Source organism: Colossoma macropomum, unplaced genomic scaffold, assembly GCF_904425465.1.
Source record: "Colossoma macropomum unplaced genomic scaffold, Colossoma_macropomum, whole genome shotgun sequence".
Classification (NCBI taxonomy): Eukaryota; Metazoa; Chordata; class Actinopteri; order Characiformes; family Serrasalmidae; genus Colossoma; species Colossoma macropomum.
The window spans coordinates 12,668,970-12,685,135 of NW_023494799.1; the positions used below are offsets into that span (position 1 = coordinate 12,668,970).

The 16,166-nt window shown below is 40.6% G+C and overlaps 2 protein-coding genes across 3 annotated transcripts; one reads left to right on the plus strand and one right to left on the minus strand.

Moving 5' to 3' along the window:
- The first annotated feature begins 2,973 nt into the window (after window positions 1–2,973).
- On the plus strand, window positions 2,974–10,780 carry chrna4b (cholinergic receptor, nicotinic, alpha 4b). The gene is made up of 6 exons (XM_036585833.1): window positions 2,974–3,408; window positions 6,304–6,455; window positions 6,669–6,713; window positions 6,854–6,963; window positions 8,544–9,918; window positions 10,333–10,780. Exons 1-6 carry the CDS (start codon window positions 3,351–3,353, stop codon window positions 10,456–10,458), a joined length of 1,866 nt encoding a protein of 621 aa, XP_036441726.1. The 5' UTR covers window positions 2,974–3,350; the 3' UTR covers window positions 10,459–10,780.
- A 1,145-nt stretch (window positions 10,781–11,925) lies between these two features.
- Window positions 11,926–15,585, minus strand: zgpat (zinc finger, CCCH-type with G patch domain). Of its 2 annotated transcripts, none has more exons than XM_036585834.1 (7): window positions 15,456–15,585; window positions 14,222–14,823; window positions 13,780–13,913; window positions 13,445–13,609; window positions 13,143–13,268; window positions 12,573–12,975; window positions 11,926–12,482 (listed from the first exon to the last, which is right to left on the minus strand). In XM_036585834.1, exons 2-7 carry the CDS (start codon window positions 14,788–14,790, stop codon window positions 12,344–12,346), a joined length of 1,536 nt encoding a protein of 511 aa, XP_036441727.1. In that variant the 5' UTR covers window positions 14,791–14,823; window positions 15,456–15,585; the 3' UTR covers window positions 11,926–12,343. The 2 variants fall into 2 exon arrangements, with proteins under 2 accessions (XP_036441727.1, XP_036441728.1); XM_036585835.1 differs by having other exon boundaries at window positions 15,058–15,585.
- Window positions 15,586–16,166: the final 581 nt, after the last annotated feature.

A 16,166-nucleotide genomic window follows, 5' to 3' on the forward strand; every position in this document is an offset into this window, starting at 1 on the left:
AATACAGTATCTCTGTCTATTAAATGTCCAGATTGAATGTTCTCTCACAGATATATAACTCACGGTAATGCCGGATCTGTATTAATATTGATCAAAGTCGTTGTAGCAAATATATTACATTAAACTAAAGGAGCAATGATATTCGATGTGCAGAATGTCAAGTTTAATCAGTGTGATATTGATCTTGGACACCAGGTTTGGAAGGGAAGCAAGAGAGAAAGCTTGGTGCTGGCCAGCCATTTCTTACAGAAGCATAATGAAAGTCTGGAAATTGAGATTCAAGGTTGAATTCATTTGCTTAGAGGACAGCGATCTTTGGTCATTTGCAAATGGCATCTGATGGGACAAATTACGCAAGGCCGGCTCATGTATTGCACCGTCCACTGAGAACAACAAGCTAACTGAAGATGTTTTTCAGCCATGAAAGAAAGAAAAAACAGCTTGCTACACTGACATAGCGAAATACACTATATGTCCAAATGTTTGTAGATATCTGCTCATCAAATGTTTCTTCTGAAAATGTAGAGTATTAAGAGTAGACTAGAGTTAGTCCCTCTTTGCTGCAGTAACAGTCTCTCCTCTTCTGTGAAGGGCTTTAGATGTTGGAACATTGCTGTAAGGGTTTGATTGCATTCTGCCTTGAAAGCATTAGTGAGGTCAGGTGCTGATGTTGGATGATTCTGGATGACTAGTGCCACTCTAACTCATCCTAATGATGTTCCAGAGAATGCAGGTCCACTGCTCCACAGCCCAGTGCTGGGGGGTTTTATATCCCTCTAGTTGATGCTTGGCATTGGGCATAATGACCTGACGTAAGGCTGCTCTAGAGTGCCCAATTGTGTTGGTACTACTTTTTTATGTAGTCAGTGATGCACACTTTTGGACATAGAGTACTGTATAAAAGTCAGAGACCACTCTCTGTTTATTTAGTTTCCAGTCAAAACGACAATTACACTGATCAGCCACAACATTATAACATTGTTTCTACACTCATTGTCTATTTTATCAGCTCCACTTACCACATAGGTTCACTTTGTAGTTCTACAATTACAGACTGTAGTCCATCTGTTTCTCTGCATACTTTGTTAGCCCCCTTTTACCCTGTTCTTCAACGGTCAGGACCACCCCAAGACCACCACAGAACAGGTATTGTTTGGGTGGTGGATCATTCTCAGCACTGCAGTAACACTGACGTGGTAGTGGTGGTGTTAGTGTGTGTTGCGCTGGTAAGAGTGGATCAGACACACCAGTGCTGCTGGAGTACTGCTGGACAGCCAACAGTGTCCTGTGAGCCGCATCCTGTGACCACTGATGAAGGACTAGAGGATGATTAACACAAACTGTGCAGCAACAGATGAGCTATCGACTCTGATTTCACATCTACAAGATGGACCAACAAGGTAGGAGTGTCTAATAGAGTGGACAATGAGTGAACACAGTGTTTAAAAACTCACTCATACCATTCATATCTTTTTTTTTTTACATTTTTCCACACCTCCAAAGTTCAGTCTTAGAAGTTGGCAGCACTTTCTGCTTCTCATCATCCAAGTAATCCTGAAAACATTAGATGAGGGTGAGGTGTGGGCTCTAAGGTGGTCAGTCCATTGTTCTCAGAACACCAGCAGCTTATTTGTATAGTTCCTTTTCTCAGTAACAGCTTGAGTTGTCTTCTCACAGTGGAAGGATGGAAAGAAACACTTTTGGATTTTTTCAAATCTGAAGCAAGAGTGGAGCTTGATTTTCTCTCCAAGATAAAGGCTTTCAGTTGTTTATCTGATGGTGACGGTTTTGGTGGTCTACCAGGTCTTGCACGGTTGTTGGGAGTGTAATTTTCTCATTGGAAAACGCTTTAATTCAAGTGGGTTATCTTATATTGAATCTTCTCTTCTAAAATACGTCCTGGAAAATGAGTAACTTCTACTTAATGGTCATTTTGAGAGGAAATGAAAAAAATCAAGATTGGTCTCTCACTTTTGCACAGTACTAAATAGTGCCCTTCAATAGAATACTGAAATTTAAATATCTTCCTGGGTACATACTAGATTTATTCAAACAGATTTAAAGCCTGTTTTGGGGGACAATATTCCGTTCTTCCATGCTAACCAGCAGTACGTCTCTAGGCAGCTGGCTAATCAATTTCCTGGATCAGCTCAGGCTGGAGGCAGGTGTGGACATAGCTGGCAAAAGCACAGGAAAAATATTTTCTTGATTCCAGTTTAACATGCTCAGCTCAGCTTTAGAATTCCAAGAATTAAAGGGTAAGTATGGTGCAACTTAGGTGGGAACAGTATGTTGTTATTTACAGAAAGTTAAGTTCAGAAAGTTATGAAGCCATTTATTCTTGTGTCTCGGTGCAAGGCGGTTTTAATATGCGTTGTAATGCATGGTGTGAATGAAGAACGACAACATCATCTACTGATCGCTAGCATTTCACTAGTTTTCACCTGTCTCCTTCTAGTGAAATGCTATGCAATGTAAAAGCAAAGTACTGTAGCGACAGGGTGGAAGAGCAGTGGCATGCCAGAGAACTGGGCGTGTAATTAGCAGGCAGAGAGCATCCTGTGTCTCTCTTGGCCCTGGATCAAGTCTGCACGCTCAGATCACTTTCAGAGACATTTGAAATGATTTTCTGCAGTGCGTTACCGGACCACTCACCTGCTTTGTCATACTGCTCCCAAGGTCACTCCATCTGGAATATGTGCCGCAAACATTGCACGACACTTTTGCTTATCGCAAACGTGTATTATTTTTAAATAAGAGCCTTGAACCTATTCATTTGTATGTGGTTTGCAGATACTGAACTTCAGGTGACTCCCCCAGTCGCTTTCTTCACACTGTTTTCTTGAGCACACACACACAATGTTGCTCCCACCACCAGTGCATCATAGTTGTTCAGCCAAATAAGGGAAGATTGGAAGGTAGGGGGTGTAGAGAGAGAGAGAGAGAAAAAGAGAGAGAGAGCGGAAAGGGGGAGGGAATGTGGGAGACAGTGACAGAGGGAAAGGTAGTATAAGGAACAAGAGAGAAAAAAACATCACCAGAGCTGTTGCAGTGGATACAGGTTTTTTTACTGCACGTAGAAGCTGCTCTCTTTTCTGATATCCTGCCATTTGAGTTTGGAAAGCTCATTAGGTGACTGAAAAGCTGGCATTTAAAGGCTTATTCTGTTACTGATCAATACTAATTGAAAACTAATGGATAATTAAATCTGCTACTGGGATTCTGATCCACTTAATGCCATTTGGCAGAATTGCTCAATGACTTCAAATGTTTTTGCATCTCTTCATGGACATAACAATTTGAACATTTTCAGACAAGCGCTGACCAATTAGCTGCCGAGAGGAGCCAGGATGGGTCCAGCCAGGAGCGTCCAGCTAGTCCTGATTCTCTGCCTTCAGCACAGTTACGGTAACATACCTCATTTTCATACTGACTTCTGCTCTCCTCACAGAACTTTCTGATTGCTTTTTAGCGGTAAGAACTGACAGCAGCTGTTTAAGGTAGAATGCCAGTGCCGTGCAGGAATGCAGAGAGTTTGAACCGAAATGTTTTTGCTAAGAACTTCAGTTTTCTCTCAAAGTTGATTGTGAAGCAGACATTTTACAGAATTCTATTGTACTGTATAATAAGAAGATTTACGAGATACTGATAAAGTTCATTATCAGGATATTTCATGAATATATGATGGTGTCGCTATCAGATATCAGATATTAATAAAGCTCATAATGCATTAGCATTTATAAAGTTAATGAGCCCATTCTTCATGCATGCTGGTACTACACTAAAATAATTTACATTACATTATATAACAGTTGTATTATAGTTTGTTTTCAGGACTGCTTTGTAGAAATAAAATATGTTTATTTATTTTCTCCAGAGTTTCAAAACAATCTGAAGCACTTGGCAAATGATATAGATTACAGTTAAAGGGTGCAGCCTAAAACAAGGCAAAGCAACTATTAAGTATTATGAATAACTATAAAGTTATTCATTTCTCAGGAGATATTTCTGAGGAGATTAATGTGACATGAGATAATTCACTTGCACGAGAAAGGTGAAAGTCAAAGCAAAGATCCAGAGAAAACTTGACCCCTAACAACCATTGCCAGACCCAGTAGACCACCAGAACCACCATCACCATGGCACCATCACATAAACAGGATTTAAATTGCTACAGCTGAATGAAAGGCAATTCATGAAATGCCATTCATTTTTGACATAGAGAAACCCGGCTTGGTTCCCAAAATGGACTTGACGTGGATTAAAGAATGATGACACAACTTCAGAGGTCTGTTGAATGTGTTTGGGATTATTTGTATCATGAAAAGCAGAAAATGTAAACCAACTTCTAAGACTGAACTTTAGAAAAATATCCCTGCACATTTCTTTGAAAAACTGAATGCAAGTCTCCTGAAAAGAATGGAACAAACACAAAGGTGAACACATTAAGTACTGATAAATTTGATAATATTAGTTGTTGAAGCTACAGTTAGCGTAACTCTTACTTCAGCCATCAAACAAGAAAGGCTTTTTTTCTGTTAAAGAACTTATTCAAATAGGGAAAGCGTGCTCAGTGTAGTATACCTGCATGTGGAAAATAAGAAGAGGTGAATGCTAAAGTCAGAGCAATTGGCTACCTAACACTCTTGCACCAGACCTACCCTTCAGTGAGAGGAACACAAAACAAATGGATCTAAGATATGTAGATACCCAGGTAGCTGCACTACTAGCTGTAGCTTTTAGCTTGTTGTCTTATCTGCCAAGTAATTTCTGTCATTTTCTCCATTATAATGATGATTTGTTATCATAAACAGTTATTACAGTTGCAATAAGATATTCGACTTTCTAGCAGTAACGGTTCTTACTTGGCTTCTTTGTGCATTAACCAACTAAAGAAAAGAAACATTCAAGCAGCCTGTTCCCAAGAAATCCACCGTGAAGCAACAATAGTTTCTCAAAAGTTCCTCCCACCTTCAAGATGCTTCATCAGAAGGGGGCTTTTCTAGGCTTTAGGATAAAAAAATCCCCCTAGAGCAGAGTTATCACAGTTTTGAAATGTTCATTAGTTTTATGTAGCTTTTTATTTAGATTTTTAACTTCAACTATTTTCAGTATTTAAACTAGTTTCAGTTAGTCTTACAGATGCATTCAGAGTTTTGGTAATAGTTTTTATTTGTTCAAGTATTATACTGAATGCTGTGATAGTAGGTAGGAATAGAATAAAATTAACCCCATGGCTTGTCTTGGCTCCAGCTTTTCCTAAAGACAGCCAAACACAGATTCATGCACTGAGAAAGATGAAAACTAAAGGTAATTTCTCAGTAATTCTGTTTATTTTTTGTTTTGTTTTTGTGTTTTTAAAAATTTTAGTTTTTTATTTCCAGTTAACAAGCACATTTTTTCACTACTAGTTTTCAGTTTAGTAATAGTTTTAGTTAACTATGATAACCCTTCCCTAGAAACTGCTGTACCACTGCAGGATGGTTCTGGATACTAGATGTATATAGATATTATTAGATGTACTAAAAAAAATGCTTGACAACACTGCTACATTAAGGGCATTAAATTATGGATGTGGTGGATATGGATATTATCTATAAACTGTATCACTAAAATTATAAATTAAATTATAACTATTATAATATATAGCAAAACAATTTCATGTCAATATTACAGTATACAGGTCTAGACAATATATCGACCAGCTTTTCAGATATTCTCAAAACACCCTACTGAAAAAACACAGTACAGACGAGTATGAACTGCATGATAGTCTAAGCTGGTTTATGCTGATTTATGCTGGTTTACATTGGTCTGTTGCTGATTTAGCTGGTCGCCCAGAGTGGGCATGCTGGTTCACCAGCATACCAGCATCCAAAACAGAACATATGCTGGTTTAGATGGTGATCAGCATAGTAACTTCCATTGCTGCTGACCAACATACCAGCATCCCAAACACAACTTGTGCTGTTTTTTCTAGCAGGATATCATAAAATTAGCCTGATTACACCTTACATTTGAAGAGGTTATTTTGAAATGGTTCATTTTTTCTAAAACCTCTGGGGAAGTGATGAGGTAGGTATTGACAAGATATTAATCTGAATGCTGCTGCTGCCTGACCAGTGATTTAGAGTATATTTAACTTCTACCCTGCATCAGCACATTGATGTTCTGTACTGAAGAACATCTCAGCAAGCTTAAAGAGACTTTAGGAAAAGGATTAGCAAGGCAGAAGCTAAATGCTTGACCTCATCTCACAATGTATACCGTGTAATTGTCTGTTTGTTTGTCTCGCTCTTTCAGTGTGTACACTCACTCCGGCACGTGCCCATGCAGAGGAGAGGCTGCTTCAGGTTTTATTCAGCCGCTATAATAAGCTCTCCCGTCCTGTAGCAAACATCTCCGATGTAGTCCTGGTCCACTTCGGCCTGTCCATCGCGCAGCTCATAGACGTAGTGAGTTTCACTGGCACTGTACAGTTCGTAAAAACTCTAGCTACAAAAAAATCATCCAGTCACATCAGCCTGTTAACACAAAACAATACTTTCAAACTTCATGACCATTAGTTTTATCACATCACCTCTTGAAAAGAAATATGATTACACTAAATAGACTTATTTGATCTGAAAATACCATTTTAAACATTTTTATTTTGTACCTTACTGCAGGACGAGAAGAATCAAATGATGACCACCAATGTGTGGGTGAAACAGGTATGTTTTGATCAGTTGGAGCATATAATTGAAAATTAATGAGATTTTTAATTGGAACTGGGCTTCCATTACTCCTCTCTCAGTTCTCCTGTCATGCCTGCTGATTCAGAACATTGATGAGAGTGTATGTGTCCTGACAGGAATGGAGCGATTACAAGCTGCGCTGGAACCCTGAGGAGTATGAGAATGTCACCTCCATCAGAATTCCCTCTGAGCTCATCTGGAGACCTGATATTGTGCTTTATAACAAGTGGGTGATTCTTTATATTGAGTCCACTTTTAGCCAGACCACTCAGATCAACACCAACACACAGTCCAGGTTATTCCATTAAATGATTTCTGATTTCTTTTTCTTCTCCTGTTTGAACTTTTCTTACTTCCTGTTCTACTCATGCTGTGAACTGTCAGAAAAGAATAGTGTCCAGGTAAATTGTCCGACTCTCAAAGGAACAACATGGTCCTTGAGGTCCAATTAGGAACCTTAATGAGTTTTAGAGGAACACTACATTCACTTCCCATGGGGTACATTTGTACCTTTTTATAACTGAATGAAAAAATAAAAAAGCCTGGAGTCAAGAAAGCGTGTATGGAGACAAAGCAACTTTAAAAATATATCAACAGAATGGTACAATTAGGTTCCCTACCTAAAGGTAATAAACAAACTCTGTCACTTGCGTGGTACAACCTATAGTGACAGTGTTTGTTCCCTGAAAGTTTTTTCTAAGAGTGTATGATAGAATGATTACAACATTAATCTAAACTGTGACTGAGGCACACTGTGGCAATTGTTAACATAATGTCTGGATGTGAATTAAAAAAAAAAAACATAAACTTTCTATACAGTCACTGATTTGATATATACTGGTTTGACTTCCAAAATTGTTAGTACCTTGTTATAGATTTACAAAAATGGGTGCTTATCAGTTTGACTGTACACTCAACATATGAGAAGCCTAAATTTTCAGTGGTGTAAAATTGTTGAAAAAGTTATATTATTATTTTTTCCTAAAAATTCTCACACATCACTAGAAATTCTAGAGGCAAAATCAAATGAATATACATTCCTGTTTAAGTTTTACTTGAGTCTTTGTGAACGCTCAGATAATCCACTAAAGAGGTAATGCAAACTATTTGGAAGGCTCTGCCAGGGGAAAGACTCTGCTATCATCAAATCATTAAAACAAGAGTTTGCTAAATATTTTCTGAACTTTTATTGGAATCAGATTCTATGGCCAGATTAGACATTCAATTTTGCGAACAGTTTTTGGTGGGCTTGGTGTAAAACGACTTAAAAAAAGAGCCTAATATCTATTGTGAAGTATGGTGGTGGAAAAACCTAATACATGGCATCATACACATCAACTCCTTGCCAGGAGGCTAAGACTGGATAATGTCTGAATCATCGTTCAGGATAATGATTGAGCTCTTGCAGAGGCCATCCAAGTTCCCTGATCTAAACCCACTGAAAACCTGTGGGGTGAGCTGAAGAGGAGACAAAAATGAGATCAAAGACTGAAGGGTCTGGGAATATTTGAAATCGGGAAATGGTGTTTGATGCCTTTACATATGCTCTCCCACCTCATAGAGTATTATAAGAGAAGACTTTGTAGCTATATTGGCAAAAAGAAGGTGAGAAAGTGCTAGATCAAGGGGTGCCAATTAACTATGATAACTTGATTTTACCTCACTGAAAGGTTAGATTTCTTCAGATTTTTCTTCCTTTAGATTTTTTCACAGCTCATTTTTGCCATTTTTCAAAGGTGTACAACTCTGCAGGGCACTATAAGCTATTATTTCCTCAATTATAACTTAACATCTTTTTTGTTCCAGCGCTGATGGAGATTTTGCTGTGACACACCTCACTAAAGCCCAGCTGTTCCATGATGGCAGAATCAAATGGAAGCCTCCGGCTATATACAAGAGCTCCTGCAGTATTGATGTCACGTTCTTCCCTTTCGATCAGCAGAACTGCACCATGAAATTTGGCTCGTGGACCTACGACCGGGCCAAGATTGATCTCGTAAGCATGGACAGCGCTGTTGACCAGATGGACTACTGGGAGAGCGGCGAGTGGGTCATCATCAGGGCTGTGGGAATGTACAACACCAAGAAGTATGAGTGTTGCACGGAAATCTACCCCGACATCACCTATTCCTTCATTATTCGTCGACTTCCTCTCTTCTACACCATTAACCTCATCATTCCATGCCTACTGATCTCCTGTTTGACCGTTCTGGTGTTCTACCTGCCCTCGGAATGTGCAGAGAAGATCACGTTGTGCATCTCCGTCCTCCTTTCCCTCACTGTCTTCCTCTTGCTCATCACCGAGATCATCCCCTCTACCTCTCTGGTGATCCCGCTCATTGGAGAGTACCTCCTTTTTACCATGATCTTCGTCACACTCTCCATCATCATTACAGTGTTTGTGTTAAACGTTCACCATCGCTCCCCCCGCACGCACCGCATGCCTCACTGGGTGCGGCAACTCTTCCTCCACCTGGTGCCTCGTTACCTGTTCATGAAGCGCCCCCCCGCTTCTGGCAAGAGGAACTGCCGCAAGCTCATTGAGATGATGCATAGACCGGTGGTGCCACCGGCCATGTTGTTGGGAACAACCACCCTCCCTCCTTTGGAGAGCCCCCGACCTGATGCGGATATGGTCTCTGCTGCTCCTTTAGGTGGGCTACAGAGGGAACCAGCTGCCAAAACTCCACTTTTCTGCAGCTCCCCCAGCAGCCAGTACTCCATCCTGCAAGAGGAACCCACACAGGTGCCCCGCACACCTGCGCTCAGGTACACGCAAACACACAACACTTCCACCTCCAGCCCCTCCTTGTCTTTAGACACAGCCCTCGGCCCTCTACTTCACACACTTCCCCTGACTGAGATATGCCAGTTCTACTGCCACAGTGCTGAGAGCGTATTCGTAGATACCAAGGAGGGACTGCATGAGCCAGAGAGTCCTCAGCACTGTCACAAGCATGAGGGGACAGCCCTACAGGCCCACTGCAGTGCAGATGGAGGTGGAGGCGCTGGGCAATGTACAAGACACAAACTCCTTGAGACACAAAACTCAAGCTCCAACTGCAGCAAAGAACCCAAAACTGAAGAAGTGGACAGTCCACTGTCTCAGGCGCTGCTGCGAGCTCTCGAGGGAGTCCAGTACATCGCTGACCACCTCAGAGCTGAGGATTCTGACTTTTCGGTAAGTTTCCAAACTCTAGCTAAAGCTGCTTTTAAATGCAAAAACAGCTTAGAAGTGTCAGGAGATGGTACTGTATGTTCTGCCGGAAAGATTCCACACCTATGCTTGTGAAATTCAGTTCTGTTGCGCTTTTCACCATTTCATATGGATACAAGCTCAATTCCGTGGGCGTTAGCAAGACACAAGCTTCACATACCAGGAAAAGGTTTCAGCTTCTTTACAAATTCTTTGAGCCACTTTGGGCCAGACATATTTTGTCATTAATTTTTTACCAGCAAGAAAAAAAAAGATCTATAAAACAACCTTCTCACAGGAAACCGGTCATGCACAAAAATCAATCTGAGATGTAAAGACTTGATTGGAAGATGTAGCTTGAGATTTAATGCTCATTGGATGTCCTCTCTTTTTTACCAGGTAAGGGAAGACTGGAAATACGTTGCCATGGTGATCGATAGAATATTCCTCTGGATGTTTGTGCTGGTGTGCATTCTAGGGACAGCTGGACTGTTTCTTCCTCCCTGGCTGGCTGGAATGATCTAGAATTCACCATGGAACACAGAGTTGGATGTGAGCAGAAGGGAGATGGCAAAGAGACCTGCCAATCACTTTCTGTGTCCTCATTAAAACTGATCTGCTGTATTTTTCTGTGTGCATATATAATTTCACAGTAGCGCATTCCACAATGGCCCGTGTGGCCAACATAATGATGAAGCGCTTTTTCAAGGTCAGCTTATATTTCACTGAGATGCGTTCATAAAGCATATATATTCATTTCCGTCCTTTCAGCAATGTACGATTTCGGTCACAGTTAATCTGTTTTACCGACTGCCAGATCGTGTTCGTTCCTCTGTGTATTATTCCACTCAGCTCTGAGAAGTGTCAATTTTTATGCACTCTTGTCATTGGCAAATTCTATCCACAAGCCTTCATGCTATTTATTATGCGTTACAACTTTATTTGTCTATGAAACTTTTGACATCTGGAGGAAAAAAATTCTTTTAAACACTCAGATAATGTAAGCTTTGTACCTGATGTTGAAAATTAGTTAAGAATAAAGTAGTTAATGATTATATGTGTACACACTGTTTGTACTGTGCCACAGCTGTGAGTTTTTGCAATTAAATTAGTTCTTAATAAATAACTTTAATACATTTTATTCTTGTTCAGGATTGGTGTTCTGTTAGTAGCTCTCTCTCTCTCTCTGTACCCTTAGGACAAATCTCTCTCCGTCTAAACAAATCTTGAATAATTGCCCTCTTCCCTTCCTGGTTGTGACAAATGAGTTGGCATGAGGTCATTATGAATGTCGATGGCAAAGTTAAATTAATGTTCCAATACAGGTAGAACATCCCATCTCGGCCCACAGACAGACTAAAGAGAAACTGTGACAAGCTCCCTTGAAGGTGTCACAATTCACCCTGTTAGCAGTTGCATTAGGATACCAGCAACAAACAGTGAACAGAATTCATTTCCTCACACGTTAAAGATTGCTTGGAAATTTAGCATGACAAAATTGACCTTTCCTTGAAAGATTCATGAGCAAACAGAAAATTACCTCTCAGATCAAAATGAGGTATTGCCTGTTTACTTATTTATTAATCAGATGAACAATTACTCCTCTCAAACTCTTTACTGCAACATCCAGCACAAATGGAGCCATCATGAATAAAGAATATTAAGAGCAGCTTAGTTCAAAATCTGCCTCTTTTAAACGTTTTACTGTAACAGTTTTTTAATCCAGTATATTTATGACAAATTGCTCATTAAACATCCAAAGGTGCATTCTATGGTATAATCCCAATTAAACTACACTTACAAAACAGTAGAAGTGTCCTAACTGAGCTTTTGACAGCATTAAACTGCACTAAGAGCAGCTTATTTGTCTGGTATATCCTGTTCTGTCCTCCTGAGAGGAAGACAGAAAACACATTAATATTACAGCAACATGCACTGCCTTGCTCAGCACACAAATAGACCAAGATTTCTAGACCACATAACTTAAAAGAATGTAACTGTTGACGTTCCAACTCCCTGGTTAATCTTGCTGTAGCTAATTTACCTATATCTGCTGCACACTCACTTAACAGGAATACTCAGTGTGACGTTTTAAAAAAAAATTTAATTAAATGCATGGTCTACTGAACCAGTTCAAGAGATGAACAAGATTATGAAGCACTTTCAAATAGGAAACAAAATTCTGAGAAGAATCATGAAAAAGAAAAAGGACAAATAAAAAAAAAAATTAAACAATAACATTGGCTCCCTGAAAAAAAGGTCATTTCGCATTTACTTTCTGTCTCATCTCATTTATAAGCAGACACCATGCTCAGTGGTTCAAATATAGGATGAACACAATTCATAATAGCAGTAGTATGAATAAGAACACAGAAGACTGTTTGTGATTTGTGAGAAAGCAAGTATGAGATCAAAATTCAGTCATTTTTTTATGTGTATCTGCCTTCTTCTGAGCTCTTTGGATGGACTGCTCCTGAGCCTTCAGCTGCCGCAGCAGCTTACGAGATGCAGCAAGCTTCTCCTCCACCCGGCTCATCAGTGTGGCATCCCTGTGGAAGGAGAGAGAGAGAAAGAACACCAGATTCAGGAGAAGAGTACACGAAAAAGACAAAAATAATAGGGAATAGAGCCCTACCTACCTTCCGTTTCGTCTGTTCAGAGACTCTGTGAGTCGCTGGATTTCTTTCTCCACCTGGCTCACTCTCTCGGTGGCCTGAAAGAGCTGGACGTTAAGGGAGCGCTTGGTGCTCTTACCTCCCTGATAGGCCTCCACCCCACTGGCCGAGCAGCTAACGGAAGGCATGGTAGCAGAACTAGTGGCATCTCCCAGTTTAGAGTTCAAAAAGTCAAACACATTAGGGCGCGTTGAAGTAGAAGTCCGCTTCCTTTTTATTTTCCGTTTGCCAGAGACTGGATTGTCTTTGCCGATGGCAGCCCGAGTCTTCCGCTGAGTGAGCTCTGCACACTGGTCTAAGGAGCGGCCTTTAGGGAGGACCACAGCCTGCACAGGCTCCACACGGCCCGAAAGGGTCTTCCCCAAACCTGCACAAAAGTACACAAGCTGAAATTTTGCACAGGAATTCCCAAAGCACTGCAAAATTCACAGAGATACTCCTCTCTATTCTAGCTAAGCATTTATTCTGAACAAAAATGTTACTACCTCCCATATTTCATATAGCATTACATGGTCACTGGAAGGGGTCTCTTACCTTTCCCTAACTCATAGCCCATTTTCAGCAAGAGCTTAGAGCCAATGCCACGAGTATGAGCTTCCCAGCCGCAGAACTCAGCAGTGTTTGCTGGGGTGAAGTCCTCCTCTTTATATGAACTGAAAACTGAATGTAAAACAGGCTAGATTTTTGCACTGTTAATAACAAAACATTACAAAACATGATACAATTCAAAAGTGGCATTCAAATAAGTGTCATGGGACTTAATCTGCTGGAAAGAGTATTTTAATTCTCTTATTTTAGGACCCTTAAGCAAACAGCCCAATCTTGAAGGGACAAACCTTTAGCATAGCCTGCGTCACATTCTTCAGAGTCTTCTTCTGAGTCAGAGGAGGAAGAGGAGGATTCGTCTGGCCGGAGAGGAGGAATTACACTATCAGCCTCCAGGACAGCCTCCTTCAGCAGCAAAGAATCAAATTTTACTGTGTAAAAGCCACCCTCGATCTCTGGGAACAGTAAAGGGACATTAAACGTCAGTGTTCAAACAAAAGAAAAACACAACCGAAAAAATATGATAACCAAAGCAAAGATAAACAAACAAAATCAAGCTCTTGTTAAAATTCTTGTTCTTAAAACAGTGAAAAAAATTCTGGACAGAACGGCTGAGGAGTTGCACCTGTAATTTTGGCAGGATACCAGATGCTGTCTTCATGCTTGGCCAGACACGAGGATCCCGGCTGCATGTTTGTAAGATCTGCTTCAAGGAAGTCCCTCAGCTCGGACACACGCACCACCTCCCCATGAGAGTACCTGAGTGACAACCAACACGAACACAGTCACAAATGGCTTATTATTTCTGCACTCTCAAGAAGAACCAATATAGAGAAATGACATATGGAAACAGCTAAAACGTCAATCAAAAATATTCAGTACAATAATACACACAAATATGCCCCATCCAGCTTTCTACATATGCTACATAGTATAACCAAGATCCACTATTCGCTCATAAAAATATCCAGATGCCATTCTCTGACTCACACACATGTTAAGATTTTTTAAAAATTCCAAAATTACTATTACATGAATTTAAAATAAGTTCAAACAAGCTTGAATACCTGCAGGTGTCCATGAAGCGGCACTTGCCTTCCAGAAAGAAAGGGCAGGGTTTCATGGACTTCTGTGTGGGATAGAGGTAAAGCACTCTCACTCGAGTCTCTTCCCCATCTGGTTCCTCAGAGCACACTACCATGGCATTATGGTACTCAAGTGTCCCCCAAGAGGTGTGATAAGGTGCTCGTACTTTAGTGCCACTAATATCTTCTTCTTCTTCTTCCTCCTCCTCCTCTTCCTCATCATCAGGCTTGGGGCTTTGCACTACCTCCCCACCACTCTCAGACAGCTCAGAATAAAAGGCAGCAAACTCTGCGTCCAAGTTGGTCTCCTTGGGCTGTTCTTGAGTCTCAGTTAGTGTTGTTGAGGAATCCTCAAGTGAAGCTAAAAGTCGGCTCTTCTTGACTGAAACCAAGCTGGACTCTGTAAGTTCAATAAGCTGTAACAGATCCTCTTTTAACTTAAGCAGGTCTGCCTGCTCAGAAGCACCCAGACCACAGGCCAGGGCAGCCTCCACCTGCTGAAGCTGAGCATTGTAGGTTTCAATGGCTTGTTCCAGGCTGCCTTCATCCATGACAAGGAGCTAAAATAGGAGGTGCCTGGAAATCTGCAGGAACATGGGAATGTTGCAGAAAGCTCTTCTTTTCACCAATAGCATTTGTGTTTTACTCAGTAAATTGACCATACAACAGAACACATTACATCTTTATGCTATACCATGTAGTTATGACATGTCTGTGGATGAAAAAACACTTAAAGGCGATGAGTCATTTAAGACTGATCCAGCTAGCTAGATCAATTTAATATTTTTTTCTTTACTAGTTACTAAGATTTCACTTACATATTATTTCCATGCAGCTTTCAGCTTTCTTTTGACTTCGTGAACCCTAACAGGCTCACTTGCTAAAGAAACTTCCCTTTTAATGTAGCCTTTCTTGTACCTTCTGGCTACTAACTACCAACTGTTCAGAAAGCTAATTGACGATTGGTGACAACTGGGTTTGTACGGCTCCAAAAACAACCACAAGCTACGAACAACCATGAAGGTCGGTTTCACAGAGAGCTAGCTAGCCAACTTGCTAGGCTAATAACAAAACGCCGGTTTGGTACACTTCGGCTAGCTAACTGCTAACCTAACCTAGCTAACTCAACAAACCCGGAGGTCTTTTGCCGTCTTCGTCCACAGATATTTCATAAAAATGTAACAAAACCAAGCATCCTGGTCTTACGTTGCCTTACATTAAATAGAGCTTTAAGTCCATGCGGATATACTCGGCTGCGCTGCGTTTCTCTTCTTTCAAATCTGTTTTGTACTTGCGGCTATGCAGCTACCTAACTTACTAGCAGAAACTACTGAAGAGGGCTGGGAGTCGATTCTCCCAAAGCTCTGAACTCGATTCCTCACAAGAGTCACTCAAGCGCTGGTGCGAATATTCTGCCGTCACTCTTTAGACACCTGCCTGAAAAAGTGTCCTTCCATTCACTAGATTGTCTAGATTTTGCTCTGGGCAAAGATGAAAACAAAGTAATGTGTACAATTTGTGAAAAAAATCAACTTGCTTACAATCAACTTTTGCTGAAACATCCACTCTAAGCTGACAGAATAAAATCAGGTACAATTTACTTAGCCCCGATTTATGCCACCAAAGTTTATCATTAGCTCTCCAAACTGCCTTGCTAATGTTAAATAAGTAGAACTGAGGTGGGAGCACACGAAGTTAATGTCAGGGTCCACTGTCCAGTGTGTATTGTGCTCTTGGAATCGATTTATATCACTCACCACAAAATCGGAGCCGACTCCAAAATTGGAATGGACAGCCTACTACACGACGTCATTCAGGAGTTTCAGTCTGTAGTTTATCTTTCATATGCATGTTCTTATAAGCACTGTTGGGAGTGAACATTACACATACCAAAAAAATCTAAATACTATATTATGATCAATGCCAC

What these genes read in the sequence shown, in the direction of transcription:
- chrna4b (XM_036585833.1), top strand. Translation starts at nt 3,351, where the DNA reads ATGGGTCCAGCCAGGAGCGTCCAGCTAGTCCTGATTCTCTGCCTTCAG. An exon ending in CTGCCTTCAGCACAGTTACG is followed by an intron (nt 3,409 to 6,303) that starts GTAACATACCTC and finishes TCGCTCTTTCAG; the next exon opens with TGTGTACACTCACTCCGGCA. An exon ending in GATATTGTGCTTTATAACAA is followed by an intron (nt 6,964 to 8,543) that starts GTGGGTGATTCT and finishes TTTTTGTTCCAG; the next exon opens with CGCTGATGGAGATTTTGCTG.
- zgpat (XM_036585834.1), bottom strand. Translation starts at nt 14,790, where the DNA reads ATGGATGAAGGCAGCCTGGAACAAGCCATTGAAACCTACAATGCTCAG. An exon ending in CGCTTCATGGACACCTGCAG is followed by an intron (nt 13,914 to 14,221) that starts GTATTCAAGCTT and finishes GTTGTCACTCAG; the next exon opens with GTACTCTCATGGGGAGGTGG. An exon ending in CTGAACAGACGAAACGGAAG is followed by an intron (nt 12,483 to 12,572) that starts GTAGGTAGGGCT and finishes CTCCTTCCACAG; the next exon opens with GGATGCCACACTGATGAGCC.